Source organism: Oppia nitens, unplaced genomic scaffold (genome assembly GCF_028296485.1).
Source record: "Oppia nitens isolate AA-2021 unplaced genomic scaffold, nextdenovo-longstitch-racon4-pilon3 scaffold4_pilon_pilon_pilon, whole genome shotgun sequence".
NCBI lineage: Eukaryota > Metazoa > Arthropoda > Arachnida > Sarcoptiformes > Oppiidae > Oppia > Oppia nitens.
This window is the reverse complement of record NW_026533232.1, coordinates 2,335,619-2,354,428: the sequence shown is the minus strand read 5'-3', so window position 1 is coordinate 2,354,428 and position 18,810 is coordinate 2,335,619. Positions and strand designations below refer to the sequence as shown.

The 18,810-nt window shown below is 22.4% G+C and overlaps 2 protein-coding genes across 2 annotated transcripts; both read left to right on the top strand.

Moving 5' to 3' along the window:
- Positions 1-5,903: 5,903 nt before the first annotated feature.
- Positions 5,904-6,650, top strand: LOC128960141 (uncharacterized). The gene is made up of 2 exons (XM_054306213.1): positions 5,904-6,196; positions 6,279-6,650. Exons 1-2 carry the CDS (start codon positions 5,951-5,953, stop codon positions 6,648-6,650), a joined length of 618 nt encoding a protein of 205 aa, XP_054162188.1. The 5' UTR covers positions 5,904-5,950.
- Positions 6,651-14,745: 8,095 nt separating this feature from the next.
- LOC128959529 (uncharacterized) lies at positions 14,746-15,751 on the top strand. Its single transcript, XM_054305504.1, has 2 exons — positions 14,746-15,088; positions 15,203-15,751. Exons 1-2 carry the CDS (start codon positions 14,836-14,838, stop codon positions 15,691-15,693), a joined length of 744 nt encoding a protein of 247 aa, XP_054161479.1. The 5' UTR covers positions 14,746-14,835; the 3' UTR covers positions 15,694-15,751.
- Positions 15,752-18,810: the final 3,059 nt, after the last annotated feature.

Sequence of the window (18,810 nt, the reverse complement as noted above, 5' to 3'; positions counted from 1 at the left end):
ATAAATAATTTGCTTATTAAACATATTTAAAATATTTGGTAAAAAAGAGCATATAATATTAATATAAAAATGATATCCAGATACATTTTTAATATAAATAAAATTAAAATTGTAGTTTTATTTTGAAATTTTATTATAATAAATAATTTTTAAGTATATTAACTATTATTAATATTTTACTTTTATAGTATAATATAAACTTTTTTTTAAACTCATTAACAAAGAAACATCAATTATGAACTCCAGTTTTATTATAGCTATATTTGTAATTGTGTTAATGCTATCAATTATGGAACCGGTAGTCTACGGCCATCAAGACTATGACTATGACTACGATCACAATCATGATTATCATCATCACATTGACTATGATTATGATAATGAACATAACCATCACCATCACCATCACCATCACCATCACCATCACCATCACCATCACCATGGTCAGATATTTCAACGTTTATTTAAAAGTAATGTAGTTATTTAATTGAATATTTTTTTTATAAATACTGCTTTTATCAATTTGTATATTAACTTTATATTTTAGGACACATACATTTATGTTTATTTTGGTGTCATCATCATCACCATCACCACCACCATCATACTCATCACGATGATGATAAATGATTTATTAATTTGATTAAAGATTGATAATTATTATTAATTAATAGTATTTACTCTAGCTTTATTATAGATAAATTTTATATATTAATTATCTATTTTTATGAAATTAATTGATAAATATATAATTTGTTCATTTAAATAAATAATTTTAGATACTGATTTTTATATCAGACATTATTTACAACAATAAATAAATATTAATTAAAAAAAACGTTTTGCTTTATAATATTATATAATATATACAGTATATAAAAATTAATAATAACAATAAAATTTGATTGATTTAATTAAGTTTTCCTATTGAATCTGTAATAAAAATGTTTTTATAGTCAGATATCTGCAATAATTTTGGAAAAAATTTTTTCATAATAGTTTTGTAATACTTTTGAAATAACTAAATAAAACAATTTTACAAATGATATGACTCAGATTTTTTTATAGTGTATACTGTAGGTTAAAAATTATATAATTACTATTTATAAGATTAAACGTATATAAACATAAATTATATTAAAATAAATTATAATCATTACTTACTAATTGTTATTAAACACAATATAAGTTATTGATTAGGTCATTGCCTATAAAATTTTATATAAATACATGTACCTCTTATACAACAAAAATTATTTAATACAATAAGCGAAAAAATAAAATATTGTTTTAATAATAATAATAAAACAATAATAAAAAAATCATGAAAATTACTGGAATTATTATTATATTTTCTATAGTTTTGATGCTATCTATTACGGCTTCGGTAGTTTTTGGACATCATCACCATCACCATCATCATCATCACCATGGTCATGATCATAGACGCTTAATTAAAAGTAAATATCTAATGTAATATAATAATATAAATATTTTTATAAATATATATTTAAAATATTAGGAAACAGTCACCATGGTCATCATCATCATCATCATCATAATGGTCATAATGGTCATGGCAAATAGATATTTTTCTGATAAAACTCAGCTATTACAAATATAATGTTGTTTTGGTAGATATTTTTTTATAAATTAATAAATAAATAATATTAATTATAACAAATATATAAATAAACTTTTTAAATAAATAGTTATATAAATATATTCTTATAATAATATACAAACTTAGTATATTAGGGAAAAAAATAGTCAATTATATTCAATATTATTTAGAAATAAATTATACTGTACTTGATGATGTTGTTAAAATTACAGTTTAATAAAAAATAAAATTGTTTAGTAATATCATAAAATTGCATGTTATATTAATTTTTTAAAAACTGTCTAAATAGTAATTAAAATATATTTCTTTATTATTTTATTTGTAAATTATGTTTTACTTTTTGTCTTATTAATTTATTTATACAATAATTACAATAATTTACAAAAATATAAAATCTTTTATATTTATATATTAAATATATTTTATTTATATACTGTAAATACTACTATTGTACTATTGTATTGTAAATTACAATTTGTAATATTGTACTAGTAAATATACAATATTTTCATTACCATATAATATTAACCTTAAAATAATGTTACCATAGTTTTTATTGAGATTTATGTTTATAAAAAAACATATCAATCAATATAGATATTTAGGTATACATAAACAAGTTATAACATTGAAATTGAAAATAAATTAAATTATTAATAAATTAAACGTTTTATTCTAAGCTACTGTATGCTAATATTTTATTATTTATTTCTAAAACTTTAATAAATGTAAAATAAATTTTATCATTTTTATTTATTCATAAATAATTAAAAATAACTTATTGAACATTAATATTAATAAAGAAATTTTGTCCAAAATAAATGTACAAATAATACTGTACTTACTTAAATATTTAGCAATTATTTTAAATATAATAAAATAATTTAGACTAACTGTAAATACCTTTAAAATGATTATTGACTTAAGACACAGTCAATCGTTTCAATGTAAACGTTGGACATTGTTTGCAATGTGTATTGTTTGCTGTATTTTGGCAATTGTTATGACTATTATGGGTATTGTGTTTGTAAGCAAAGCTAATTTGGCTAATAAGGTATCCATGAATCGTCTAAATATATACATATTAATAGATTATATATTTAATAATTACTAAACTTTTATATCAGATTTTATTATATTTTATAAAACTGTAATATTAGTTTATAATGATACAAAAATTAAACTTAATTGTTTCATAGCAATATTATAATAAACAAAACTATTTTTTTTAAATATTATTATATTTTTAAAACCAAAAATAATATTGAACCTATATAATTGAATTATTAGGCAATATTCATTGTATTAATCATTATTGTGGGCCTCATATGTTTGGTCATACCTGGTATTGGACTGATAGCCGCTGTTAAAGAGCACTTTGGTCTGGCCATAGCCTTCAGCGTATTGATGACAATGACAACTATAGGAGCTCTACCCAGTGTTTTCCGATCGGTATCGTACGCACCGTCACTCATATTTACCATAGTATTGACAGTAGTGGCCTATGTCTATGCACTGGATTGTCATCGGATACGTATGTTTAGGCTAATGCATGCAATGGATTCAATAATTACCGATCCAGAGATATCTACAAACATTTCATCACAACTACAACAACAAGAGTCCATACAATTACAACCGATGACACTGCAGTTGGTCGTACCGCCCGATAGCGACGTACTGGAAAAACCCATTCAAACGGGATTCACGCAATTGTTTCCCACAATTCAACTAAATAATAATAACATAGTCAACAATGTTGGACCAACAGCACCACCACTATCATCGGCTCCGGGATTTCGTGTTATTTAGATTTTATTTTTTTTTTAAAAAGACTAGTTATAATGTAATGATATGAAACATATAATGAAATTGTTTTTTTAAAATACAATATAATTTTAGCCGTTTATACGCACACTTAAATAATATAAATAACATAAATTATATACAGTAAATATTGTATTTTATTAGTATCAATGCATACTAATCTCATATTATTATGATATTGATTATAAGGTATACTTAATTATTTATAAATATGCTCATCAACTCTTTGGTGATATTTTTTGTTATTTTTTAAATTTTGTAATTAGTATTTTATATTATATATAGTATAATGTTATCATTTTTAAAAATAATATACTGTATATATTATAAAATATATCTCAGTTCATAATAAAAAAAATAATATGTAATATAAAAATTATTAAATATTTTTATTTATTAAACTATAAATATTATATTTAATATAAAATATTTTGCTAAATAAATTTTTAATATAATAAATTTTTTATATTTTCTGAATCATTAGATTTTTTTTAAGTATCTTGAAATGTTTAACACATATATCGATCGCTTTCTAACTTTTCCTTAATATTAATATAACAAGCATTTAATAAATATTGATATATTATAAAAGTACTGTATATTAATTGGATTTTTCTAACATAACAATAGAAAATAGAAAACAAGTGTTTAACAAAATATTAGACACAAACAGGTACATTTTGTTTATTTCTATTATATACATATATCGTACAGTATTATGTTACCATAGTGTTTTCTTATATACAGTATATTGATGAATAGATAAATCTAGTTTTTTTTGAAAACATACTTGACCTCTAAAAAAATCTAACTTTGACATTTTGGAATAATAAGATAGATTAGTAGACATAATAGTAAATAATAGTAAAATTTGTTTAAAAACTTTAACTGTAATTTTTAATTAAAGAAATTTATTTTATTTTATTAAATTAGCTAGCTGTTTTTTCTTCTCTTTCTAAACAATGGAACATGAGATCAGCAGTTGGTACAAGTGCAAACGTTGGACCCTGTTCACTTTATGTTTAATAGGCTATATTTATGTTATACTTATACTGGTAATTGGCCTTGCTGCATTAGCCATTTTACCCGATAGTGTAGAAGTGCACAATCATTCCGATGAGAAAGCTAAAGTTGGCTGGTCAAAAGTAACTTGATAATTTTTTACTTAATATATATATATTTATTAAATTATTAAATACTGTATTATTGTATTTATATATATATTAATACTGTATTGTAAAGACTATATTAAATTATAATTATTGTTTACAACTGATTTATAAAATGTTTTTTTCTTCTTTAAAATGTTTGTTAGGGACCACTGATTGCAGTGATAGTCATATTCAGTCTAATATGTAGTATAATACCTACCATTGGTATTGTGGCGACACTGAAACAACACTTTGGTACTGCCATTACGTTTGCCATATTGATGACCCTGGCCGTATTTGTTAACGTCTACTGGATTATCTCAAATATCTATTATATGACTACATTAATAATGAATCTGATTATTACTGGATTGGCCTATTCGTTCACATTAGACGTAAACCGGATAAATGAGACGAAACGCCAACGACGCATACCGATTCCGGGTCCGTCTATTGTCATGAAACAGTTAGATCCAACACAAGTAGGCTACCAAAATGGTGGTAATGGTTTAGTGCCTAACGGCTATACTAACGGCCAAATGGTCAATGGTGGTCAAAATGGTATTGTGCCACAGGTTCAAGATTTTAATAGTCAACCAGTACCGGTCTACCCAAATCTACATAAGTCTAAGGATGTCATAGATTATAACAATGTTTAAATATTTTATTATAGTTTTATTTTTGTTGTTGTTGGTGTTGTTGTTGTGCATTTTATATATATTATTTTATTATTAATTTTTATGCAATGTATGATTTATTAATGTGAATATTGTTTGTTATTTTTAACAATTATGAATTAACAAATAATGCAGTATTACAAAATTAATTCTTTAAAAATTTATAAAATAGTTATACAATTAAAATTTTAAAATAATTATTTTTGTATAACATATATATTATAAAATATTTAAATAAGATACACATATTTTACAAATAATACTGAAATATATATTTTTAATACATAAAGTATATAATAAATACACAATAATATAATTCAATTTATATATTTTTATGCATAAATATGATGTAATCTATTAAAGTTTAGTAATTTTTAATTAAGGTTTTATTCAATTAACTGTTTAATTAAAATAATTTTTTATTATTTAATTATTTAAATAAAAGCACATACACATTTTATTAAATAAATAAATTGCATTTGTGATTTACAATATAAAATTTTTTATTTTGATTGTACAGTTGACAATATAGTTTAAACAATAAAAATTTGTTTAAATTAAACTATACACCCCTCAAATCGCACAGTTATTATTTAGACTACAATATTATTAAATCATTAAACTTATTAATCAAGTTATTAAAGTTTGATATTAATTATAAGCATTTAACAATGAATCAACTTGAACATAGTAGTAGTTTTAAATGTAAAAAATGGACCCTGTTCACTTTAAGCTTATTGACCGCAATTGGTATGGTAGTGGGCTGTATAATGTTCATAACTTTATCATTTGCTGTGGACCAAATGGGTGATAAACTAGAATCACGGAACCACCAGTTCAATGACTGGCACCTGACCAGTACTGTTAGCTCTATTAACGATTTCATTGATAAAAATGAGAAAGTTTTACCTACCAAGGTAATCATTTAAAAAAAATTTTTTTTTAATCAAACCTAATGTAAATTTTGTTAATTTTATTTATTTATTTATATTTAATGAGAACTATATTATACCAATTGTATTGGCTTTTGGCATAATCGGTATAGCCTTTCAATTGATTGGTATGATCGGTGCTGTCAAACAACACTACGGCATGTGTATGACCTACTCTATACTGTACTGTTTGGGTACTGTTGGCAGTTTGGTGTCGGCCATCAAAAGTCCTCAATACGTCGGCTCACTATTTGTCAATTTGGGGATTACATTGTTGGCATTTTCCTATGCCCGCGACTGTAATCAAATAGAAATGGCCACTAAATTCCCGATGACTTCGTTGACCGGCACTGTTGGTAATAATGTAACAATCATTGAACACCCGGCATATCCTCCACAGTATAGCAATGAAGGCTTGAAGGGATGGAAAGCAGGTTAAAGTTTAAACTAAATGTCTATAATTTTAGGCAATTAATTGATTAATTTTGTTAAAAGTTGTATGAAGAATAAAAATGTTATTTTAAACTAATTATTTAATATAATGTTTGAAAACTTTATTTGCTTTAATTACATATAATATTATTTTAATATAATAATTATATTTACATACTGTACTAATGATACGTTTACTATTTTTAGTACAGGTGTTTAAGTATTTATAATTAAAACATGAGTTCAAAAAATAATATAATTTAATCAAAAATTTTTTAATATTTACTTATTGCCAATCAGTATTGAAATATATAATATAGTATTATTTTATAATAGATTTATGTAAATAATATATGAATAAATAAAACATTGAAAAACAAAAATTACTATATATTTTTTAAATAAAAATATCACTGATTACATAAACTCTAATAAAATTTAGTAAAAATGATAAATATATGAAGTTTTTAAATACTTAATTATATTACTATATTTAATATTTATAAGATATTATATTGTTTTGTAAAAAGTTATTTAGTATATTTTTATTGGTAGTACTATTTTTTATTTAAAATCTATATTTAATATTTTACTGGAATACTGTATAATAGTTAATATTTAAAAATTAATAACAAAATTTTAAACATTAAAATAAATTTAATTAAAATAATTTTAGTAACATAAAGTTATTTTTTATATACAGTAATTAAATAATTAGTATAATTAAGATATAGTGTAAACATAACAATATATAATATTTATTTAAGTTGTCTGAATGAGTATAACTGAATAACTAAGTGTAAGAGCCATAAGTGATAAAATGGTTTTCGTATCGATTTTATACAAATTAAATGCTGTAAAACATAATTCATGTTTCATGTGATATAAGCGTTGAATAAATTGATGATAATTACAATCATTTGCAATAATACGAGAATATTCTGATTCTTGTTGTTGTAATTGATTGAGTAGTTTAGCAAAACATTTGGGTATAATATTGCAAACGAAACATACGATTAACAGCAGTGGTATTGAATGCATCATTTGAGCCATAATAAAGTCCAATGATTTTTCTGGTGTCAGACAAATCACACATAAACTTATGATATTATAAATTGTAGTAAATGTTAGGACTGAAAACAAATATAGCGATACATATCGGTCTAATTGTTTAGTTATAATACTAGTTTTGAGCACATGTAGCAAAATTTGATTGAAATCTATTTGTGTGTTTGTAATCATTGTTTTGCAAATAGTGTTAAAACTGTGTGAAACACATAACGAGTGATAACCAATTAGACTGATAACACATAGGTTTGTATTAATACAAATTATGCTTGTTGCTATAGACATTAGTACACCATATTGCCATTGACTATATTTTAATAAATAATATATATTACCATTTAATGATATAAATAGAGCTAGTACAATTTGACCAATAATAATTTTCCAAACAATTGATTGTTCATATTTTTCATCAATCAACAAATATTGATGCGTTTGTTTGATCAAGCTAATAATTGGTTTACCATAGACTACCATGGTCAAACATGCTATCACAATAGTGCACACGTTAACCGATTCGCTTACATACATAATTATGGCCAACAAAACAGACCGTGGTGAATTGTTGAAATAAAATTGTTTTGTTTTATTGAATGTCATTACGTAAAAATAATTTACCAAAAAACCAATGTATATTATGGACATAGATAACGTTATAAACAATAATATAATTTTGAAAAATATATTTTTAACACCATAATTAAAATAAGTGATCCCGGTACATCTATGATACATAATTAATTTTTCTAATCCCAGTTTATTTTGATCCATAATAAATAATTTAATTATTATTAGCAGTAGTAGTAATGTTATTTTAATTGTTTAATACTGTAAACATTTAACTTTAATAGTAAACTTTTGTATTATATTAATATAACAGTGATTTAATAAAAGTTATAATTATAATAGCAAATCTATAAATATATTTTTTTCTTTGCAATTTTATTTACTTTACATTAATGACATATAATCTATAATATTTTTATTGTGTATAAAATATAATCAATAGATTTTAGCCTAAAATTGTGTTTTTTTATAAATATTTATTAGTTTGTTGCTATGAACTTAAAATTAATAAATACTATAGAAAATATTAAACTTATATAAAAGCAAATAATAGTTTATTTATATTTTAGTAGTAGTCATTAGAAAATAAAATGTTTGTATTATAAAATGTTATTACTCTATTCTATAGAGTCTATTATAAGTAGGGTTAGATTGAGATTCCCAGGGAGGGAAGTTCCCAAATAAAATCCCTCCAATTTTCCGGGAAAATATCGAAAATATATTATATTCCCTCCCTTGATCGTTAGAAAGGGAAAATATAATTTGTCATACATTAAAAAGTACATAATCTCAATGACTATGTGTTTAAATTGGGACCAGTATGTTAGTAATAACTCAATCAAAATGTGATTCAAATAATATTAAACATTTAGTAAAAACATTAAATACCTTTTGTAGACATTTACTATACAAACGTGTTTTTAATAAAACATTATGTAATGTGAGTTAGGGTACGATAGGTGGTACCACAAGGAAATGTCTTCCCAGGGAATTCCCAGGGAACAGGGAGTATAAGGAACTTATGGAAAATAAGACGAGGGAGGGAATCTAATCTAACCCTAATTATAAGTAAGTTTATTTCATTAAATTATTAATTTTTATATTATATATAAATTCAAATATAATGTTTGATTATTATGAAATGTCTATATTCATATAAATATTTATAGTATACAAAAAAATAGATATATATTAAAGACAACATAATAAATAAAAATGCAATATTAATTATTTGTTTTAATAATATCATTTATTATATACTGTAAGTAAAATGTTAAATAGATTTATTTGTTTTTAGGTGTATTTTTTAATTATTAATAGTTTTATATTTATAAGATTATAATAAAATAAATATTTTGAAAATTATCTTTATTATACATTAATAATAAAATTATTTTTTATCGATCATTAGATTAATTATAGTTTTTTAAAGAAATAATCTAATTTAATAAATTAAATTTATTATAAATATAATTAGTGTTACCAAAACCGGGTTACTTTTAACTCAATATTTAAAAGATAGGGTCAGTTTATTTTTACAATAAATTATACATAAGCAATTTACTAATTTTATAAAACTGATAATTTTACTAACTTATAATTTAATTTATAAATATATTTTTCATTTACAATAATATACTTTTTTAAAAGTGTTTTTTTAATGTTAAATTAGTTTGTTTTTAGAAACAATTAATTAATACAATTAAACAACATACTTATGATGTAGTAATAAATTATTAATAATTTAATTTATTTATTACATTTAAATAAATATAAATATCAATTTTATTAATAATATTTATGTTGTCTGTATGAGAATAACGGCATAACTAAGTGTTAAAGATATTAGTGATAAAATAGATTTTGTATTAATTTTATACAAATTAAATGCCGTAAAACTTAATTCATCGGATAAACAATACAATTGTCCAACAAACTGATTATAATTTTTATTAGTTTCATAATCAATACTATTTATATTTGATTCATGAATTTCTATTTTAGACAACAATTGTTTGTAATTTTTGGGTATTATATCGCAAACAAAACAAACGATTAACATTTGAGGCAATGAATGAGGTAATTGTGCTAAAACTAACTCCAATGCCTTATCCGGTTGAATACATAGCACACAAATACTGGGTATAGTATAGATAATACAAAATGTTAGCTCAGCAAACAAATATATAGATATATAACTATCCAATTGTTTTGTTATAATTGTAATCTTCAAAACATATTGATATATGTTTGTTAAATTTAATTGTGTTTTCCCAATATATTTAATTGCGATATTTTCAAAACTATGCGATACACACATTGAATAATAAGCTATTAGACTGACAACACATAGTTTTATATTGACTGTAAATATACTGGATACAATTGAATATAACAATATAGATATGTTTGGTCCATTATTATATGAACAAACTACATTACCAGGTACATTTGTCAATAGTGATAATAATAAATGTACCATAATAATTTTCCATACAATTGAATTCTCGATTTTTACATCAATTAGTAAATAATTATTAGTATAATTATTTTGCTTAAGTAATGTCAATATTGATTTGCCATTTATTAATAGAGTAATCCAGGCAATTATAGCGCTGCTAATATAACTAATTTCACCAAGCATCATTATTATGGATAGTATTGTTGATTTTTGTGAATTTTTAAAATAAACAAGCTTAATAATAATAAAGCTTTATAATCAAACGAAAAATCATTAATCATATACTTTGTAAATAGTGCCATCAAAATTGTTATCAATAAAATTGTTAAAATAAGCATTATAATTTTAATTAATATTTTACGATTGTTATTTGGATCATAATTATAATAAGTGATACCAGTGACTCTATGATACAATTTAATTTTATCTAATGCCATATTATTATTATATTTTAATTATTAGTATGTTTTTATATACGGTATATTAACATAAAAAATAATTTATGTTTATGATTTTAATTAATATTATTTAAAATGAAGTTTATTAATAAAAGTTTATATTAATCATTATTTTTAACACAAATACAGGATTATTTACTTAAAATAAATGATAATAATCCAACTGATATATTATATTAATAATATTTTGTTTGTTATTTATATTTAATTGATTTTGTACAGCAATGCTATACATTTATATTATTTAAGCATTTAATATTATATACAGTATGTCAGGAAAAATGTAATAAATTATTACTAATAATACTATAATTAAATAGACAACATATTAAATTAATTTTCAATGGATTTCAATATGAATTATAATATTATATGAAAAAAGTTAAATTTATTAATACAAGTACTGTATTTACTGTATATGTTTTAGTTAAATACAAATCTAAAAATTTAATTAAAATAAAATGTAAATATTACAGTATTGATTGTTTATTATAACTAAATGAAGTAAATATGTACTAAAAGTGTATATGAAAAACATTACTATTTTATTTGCTTTATTTTGTTGCCTAGTTTTCAAAAAATTGCTCTTGGACAATAATTGTTTTAAATATTTTATTAAAAAACAAATTTATATACAAAATTCAGATTCAAGAAATATAAAGTAAATTTAAAATTAATTCAATATTTTATGGATTTTTAATTTAATATAAAAAAATTAAAATTATTACTAATTAAATAAAACTTATTTTTTATTGTAAATAAAATAGTTATGTTATCAGAATAAATACAGTATAAATCGTAATTGCTATCAATATTTTTTTAGTATAATAATACAATTAGTTTTCAATAAAATAATTAAATTTTATAGATATTTAACTGTGTTTTGCTAGAGTAGACAAATTCATACAATAGTTCACTTAGAAATACATTTATATCAATCAGACACAAACCAATTAACAACAAAACGGGTCCTTTTAATAGTTCAATCAATATATATGTTTTATCATTCATTTCATTAGTTATTTTCTTATTTTCTACTGATGTATCAAATGTTTGCAAAAATATTTGATCCGTTTGTAACTTTTGGTGAATATATAATCCACACTCTATGGCTGTTCTGAAACTAAAAAAATATATAAGCAAATAAACATGGTAATTTTATTATATATAAATTATATATTAAACTAGCACTCAAAATATGTAAATTGATTACTTAAGTATAATAGTTATAATATAAATTTATATATATATTGCAATTAATTTTTATATAAAAATTAGATTTATACTTACGCACGACATATTAATTTATATTTTTTGTGACGTTTACCTAAACTCCATGCTTGAGGACTGTATCGATATTTATTGTCCGATATATACAAATTAGGATATCTTCCGGCAAACTTGTGGCGCATATTTTGTGTATGGCCTTCAAATCCAATGAAAACATATCGGCCCTCACTAATACCCCGGGCAACTACATCATTGTACTGTACATTGAATTTATTTTCAGCTAATAAATTGTCAAAATATTTTCTATCTTTTGACAAACGTTTCACTAATAATTCAGTTTCTTTGGGCTTAATTTTGGCCAAATTGTTAAAACTTTTATTATTATTATCAATAGTATATAAAATAATGTTTTCATTGTTTACCATATCTTCTAATGAGTTGACAACCGGCCGCACGTCAACAATAAATGTACCGGTAGTGACACTACATGAAAATGTTATGGTTAACAGTTTGCACATTAAAAACCATATAATAAACAAAACAACGAAACAATGATTTAGCAGTGGACGGGTATGTTTGCATAATTTATGATTCAATTTATTTATGGGTTTTTCTACTAATGGTAACATTATGTCAAATACAGCCAACAACTTATCCAATTTGTTTTTATTATAACAAACTGACCAAAACATTGATATAGATAACCAACATAATAAAATTAAAGCCCATACCTAATGTAGTATTTTTAATTAGTAATTTTTTATAAGTTATGTTTGGTTTTATATATTTTAATTATAACAAAAATAGATTGTAATATATTATTGACTTTATTTATTACCTCAACGTTAAACATATGTACAAATGGAAAATATTGTTTATTATATGAGACTCTAATAGCTGTCAATATAGTGTATGAATGTGTTAGCTGTTTAGGTATAAAATCAATTATAGGGTTCAACCAATAATACATTTCAAACGGTTGCAATGATACGGCTTGACTTAACTAATTTGGTTATTTAAAAAAATATTAATAACTAATATTAAATTTAAAATACTAATTAATTTATTGTTTATTTATATATATATTTAGATTATACCATTTTATAATCATTAAAACTTAGACTCTTAGATAGTACCCTCAATAATAATGTACATTTAGCATAATTGAAAAATGCACTGTCCCATCCAAAGTATATAAAATATGGTGTATAGTTTATCTAAATAAAAAATAATTACCAATTAGTTTTTAAATTATTAAACTAATAAATAAATATAATTTTTTTAAATACAAAATAAATTTATCTAAACATACACTTGTAAATGGTATATATAATAATTGTAAATCACCCGTTGAATTAGTATCCGGACATATGTGGACACTATTTTCTGGTACTAATGTAATTGAATAGAAAAATTGTATCCAATTTAACATATTTAGTACAATAATTTGCAGTTTACAATCTCTATATATTAAAGCTGCATAAGTATTAAATTATTAATTAAAAATGTTTTTTCGTAAATGTAAATTTAACTAAAAATATAAACTTAAATGTCAACTATAATATTATTAGAATGCTATTGTTATTATATATATATATATATATACTATAGTATATTTATTATAAGTAAAATAAAAAAATTAATTAATTTTTTCTTGTTTATATAAATATTTATTTGATATATTATCATAAATATTTAATAAACATTGATTTTATTTGCATAATATTTTATTTCTCAAAATGTTTAATATATATATTTACATGTAAAAAATATTATAATTAAATGCAGTAAAATTTAATAAAATAAATAATTTTGAATAGTGTTACTTTAACACTGTTACCGACATTAAAGATATAGATTTATAAGTAAAATAATTAATGTTTTTAATTATTACATAATAATTATTACTTGCTGTTACTTTTGTATTAATTATAGATTTAAAATTTTTATCATAAAATTAAAGCTAAAAAATAAGCACAAAATGCAAGTAATATTTTGCTTTAATTTTGCTTTTGAATTAACTTAAAAACAATATCATAATTTTTTAATAAATGATTTTTAAATGTTCTGCAAAATCATAATTTTAAATAAATTTCAAAATTATTATTATTGTAAATATTATTACTTTTAAGTATAACTAAACTGATTGTTTTTGATTATTTAATAATCAATATAATTGTATTTTATGGATAACAATGATAATGTTTATTTAGTCAATTCTTAATAAATTATACAAAAAAAATATTACAACTAAACAAAACAAAAACAAAAATTAGAACTAAAAGTATATAATTGGTTCAAAAAAGGCTTCAAACAAATATTACAAGTTTTACTAAATAGTAATTATAAATATTCAAAAAATCAATATTTAAATATTATTATTTATATTAGAAATAATAATAATAATAATGAAGTTTGTATTAGTATTTTTGACCTTAATTGTCGGTGTCTTTACCAACGAGTGGCGGCTACATAACAACTGTCCATTTACCGTATGGCCCGGTATTTTGGGAAACCCAGGCAAAGGTAATCCTGAGGGAGGCGGGTTTGCATTGGACCAGGGTCAGACACACACTTACCAGACAGCTAATGATTGGGCCGGTAGAGTATGGGGTCGTACCAACTGTAATGGTGACGGACATTGTGAAACTGGTGATTGCGGTAAGATATCAATCATTACATAACTTTAGATATTTTAAACAATAGTACAACTTATGATACAACAACAAAAAATAACATTAAATAAATAAATAAATATTGATTGATGTTTTTTAGGTAACAAAATCCAATGTCAAGGCGCTGGAGGCGTACCTCCCGCTACATTGGCTGAGTTCACATTGAACGGCAATGGAGGTCAAGACTTTTATGACGTCAGTCTTGTAGACGGTTATAATCTTCCCCTAAGAATCAGTCCGATTGATGGTACCTATAGTAAGACAGATGGCGGCAAATATGACTGCAATGTTGCCGGTTGTACATCAGATCTGAACGCCCAGTGCCCGGGAGAGTTGGCTGTGAAAAACAGTGGCGGTGCGACTATAGCTTGTATGAGTGCCTGTACTAAATTCAATACAGACGAGTATTGTTGTCGTGGATCACACAACACAGCCCCGACATGCAAAAGCTCAGACTGGCCTACGAACTACCCGTCCATGTTTAAGGGTGCCTGTCCTGATGCCTACTCCTATGCTTACGATGATACCAACAGTCTATCCCATTGTAAGGGAAATCCTCAGACTGGATATGAAATTACTTTCTGTCCTTAAATTTTATTTTATTTTTTCCCTGATCTATGTTTAACTGATCTAACTTTGCTTTTATAAATGTAAACAAAATAATAAAATGTAATTTAAATATAATATAATCTATTTTATTTTTTATAATAAAGATCTAATTATTTTAATAATATATTAATATTGTTATAGTATTGTCATATTAGATGAAAATATTTTTGTTTAGTTTGTGATAGAACCGGTTTAATATTAATTATTTTATTTATTAATATGATTATTTTTTAACAATATTATGAAAATATATTTATTGAATAATATGCAGAATTAATTTATTATACTAACAAGAATTATTTATTTAATAACTTAATTATTTTTAAAATAATTATAAAAGAAAAATAAAAAAAAATTCTAATTATAACTAAAATACTTATATTGTTGAGATAAATATAAATTGTAATCAGCATCAAATTTTGTTTTACCATTATAAATTTTTCTAACATTTTTTATCAAATTAATTTGTTTAGCCATGTTTCGCTTTTTAGTTTTATCATACTTGTATGTATTATTTAAATTATTTACATTATTTTTACGATATTTACGAGGGTCACCAAATTCATAAAATAGTTCATATAGAAATGCAATGATTGCAACAAGGTACAAACCACCAAGCAATAAAATTGGACCTTTTAATAGTTCGCTTAATAAATATGTTTTATCAGTTTTTTCGTCAGAAAATTTCCGATTTTCAAGCGCTGTATCGAATGTTCCCAAAAATATTTTGTCCGTTTGAAACGTTTGGTGTTTACCTAAACCACACTCCAGTGATTTACGAAAACTAAAATAATTAATTAATTAATTTTTATATAAAATAAAAATATTTTGTATATTGTGTTTTATTTTTAATTGAATAATTTTTTAAAAAATGTTTGCAATTAAATAGTTAAAAATTAATATATTTACTATATATTGTTATAAATACTTACGCACGTAATATTAGTCGATATTTTGGGTGAAGTTTACCCAAACTCCATGCTTGAGGACTGTATCGATATTTATAGTCAGATATATATAAATTAGGATATTTTCCGGCAAACGTGTGGCGCATATTTTGCGTAAAGCCTTCAAACCCAATAAAAACATACCGGCCCTCACTTATACCCTTAGCTATGACTTCATCGGGCAATCGATTGTCTTTATATTTGGTTTTTAATTTATCAAAATATTGTCTATCTTTAGGAAAACGTTGTTTTAATAATTTTGTTTCTTTTGGTTTAATTATAGCTAAATCATCAAAATTATTGCCGTCACTATGTATAACAATTTTTTTATTAGTCACCATATCTTCCAACGAGTTGACCACTGGTCGCACGTCAACAATAAACATACCGGTAGTTATTTTCTCGGAAAACGTATTACTCAACAATAGGCTCATTAGAAACCATAGGGTAAACAATACTAATAGACTGTAATTTAGTAGAGGACGGTTAGATTTGTTTAGTATTTGGTTTAGTCTATTGACACGATAGATGTTTTGCTCGACCAATGACGACATTATATCAAGTATTGCCAAAATTTTATCCATTTTATTTATTTGATAGATTGACCAAATTAACGATACGGATAACCAGGAAATTAATATTAAAGCCCAAACCTATAAAAAATATCAGAAAAATTTTTAGTTTAATTTTATTAGTTATATTTGGTTTCTATTGCCTCGACTGTAAAAATGGGAACAAATTTAAAATAATGCCGATCTTCCGATACTCTAATTGCAGTTAATATAGTGTATGTATATGTTAGTTGTTTAGGCATAAAATCAATAATACGGGTCAACCAGTTATACATTTCAAACGGTTGCAATGAAACGGCTTTACTTAGCTATAAATAGTTATTTAAATTAATCAATAATTATTAAATTTTCAAGTCTCTAATTATAATAGTAATAATAGAAATCTATCTAGGTTAAATTATCTACCATATTGTCGTCACCAAATCTAAGCCTCTGTGATAGTACACGCAGTGATAAACTACATTGAGCATATTTAAAAAATGCAGCATCCCATCCAAAATATACAAAATGTGGATGATTGTTTCTCTGTTTTAAAAAATAGTTATTATATATTGTTAATTTTTTTAAATGTTATTTAGTCAGTTAGCAAAATAATTGTTATACACTAGTAAATGGCAAATATAACAAAATGAGATCATCAGTTGCATTAGTACCCGGACAAACATGAACACTATTTTCTGGAATAATTGTAATTGAATAGAAAAATTTTTCCCAATTTACCATGATGCTATTTCTATTTAATTAATTAAATAGTATATCAAATAATATTATATTATTTTATGAGTAATTTAAGCTTAGTTGTAAAAACATTATAATTATACTGTAGATACATTACTTAGATATACATTTTTCATAAGTATAACTTAGCTAATTATTTTTTATAAATAATAATAAATAATTAACATAAACAATAAACAGTATAATATAATTATTGTATTCAATAAATAATTTTTATCAATTTATTACATTAATCAATTTTTTTTATTTAATTTTCCATTGATTTATACTACAGTATATCTGTATAATAATTAGTAAAACTTATAAAAATAATATCATTGATTTATTTATGTTCATATCTATCTAATATATATTTTTCATAACTAAAATCTACACATAATTTTTTAAAGATTTAATATTTAATACAGATATAAATCTCTTATTAAAATAAATTGATTATCGAATATAAAAAAAATAACAGATAAAATAATAATTATTTATTATTAATTTCATAATCAATAAAATATTTGTCTTATTTTTATTGAAAAAAATATTAAATAAAGTTTATTTCAGTTTAACAAATATATTATTAATATTATTAATTTGATATTACATTAAAATTTTTCAATTTTGTTTAATACTTTTTACTGTTATTATTTGCTAAATAATAAAATAATTTCTTATATTTGTAAGTTGCTATAAATATTAACTATTATTTCTTTAAATTTTTAAATGAGTAATAATCTTTTCATAGTAATACTGTATTTAACATTTTGTTATTGTTTATAAGTATTTTTAAAATGCATTTAGTTATACAGTATATGTATTTATTTATTATTTGTTAATATTGTTTGCAAATTTTA

Excerpts from the sequence above, each read along its gene's own strand:
- LOC128960141 (XM_054306213.1), top strand. The coding sequence starts at position 5,951 with ATGAATCAACTTGAACATAGTAGTAGTTTTAAATGTAAAAAATGGACC. Across the intron at positions 6,197-6,278 it reads AGAAAGTTTTACCTACCAAG|AACTATATTATACCAATTGT; the intron begins GTAATCATTTAA and ends ATATTTAATGAG.
- LOC128959529 (XM_054305504.1), top strand. The coding sequence starts at position 14,836 with ATGAAGTTTGTATTAGTATTTTTGACCTTAATTGTCGGTGTCTTTACC. Across the intron at positions 15,089-15,202 it reads TTGTGAAACTGGTGATTGCG|GTAACAAAATCCAATGTCAA; the intron begins GTAAGATATCAA and ends GATGTTTTTTAG.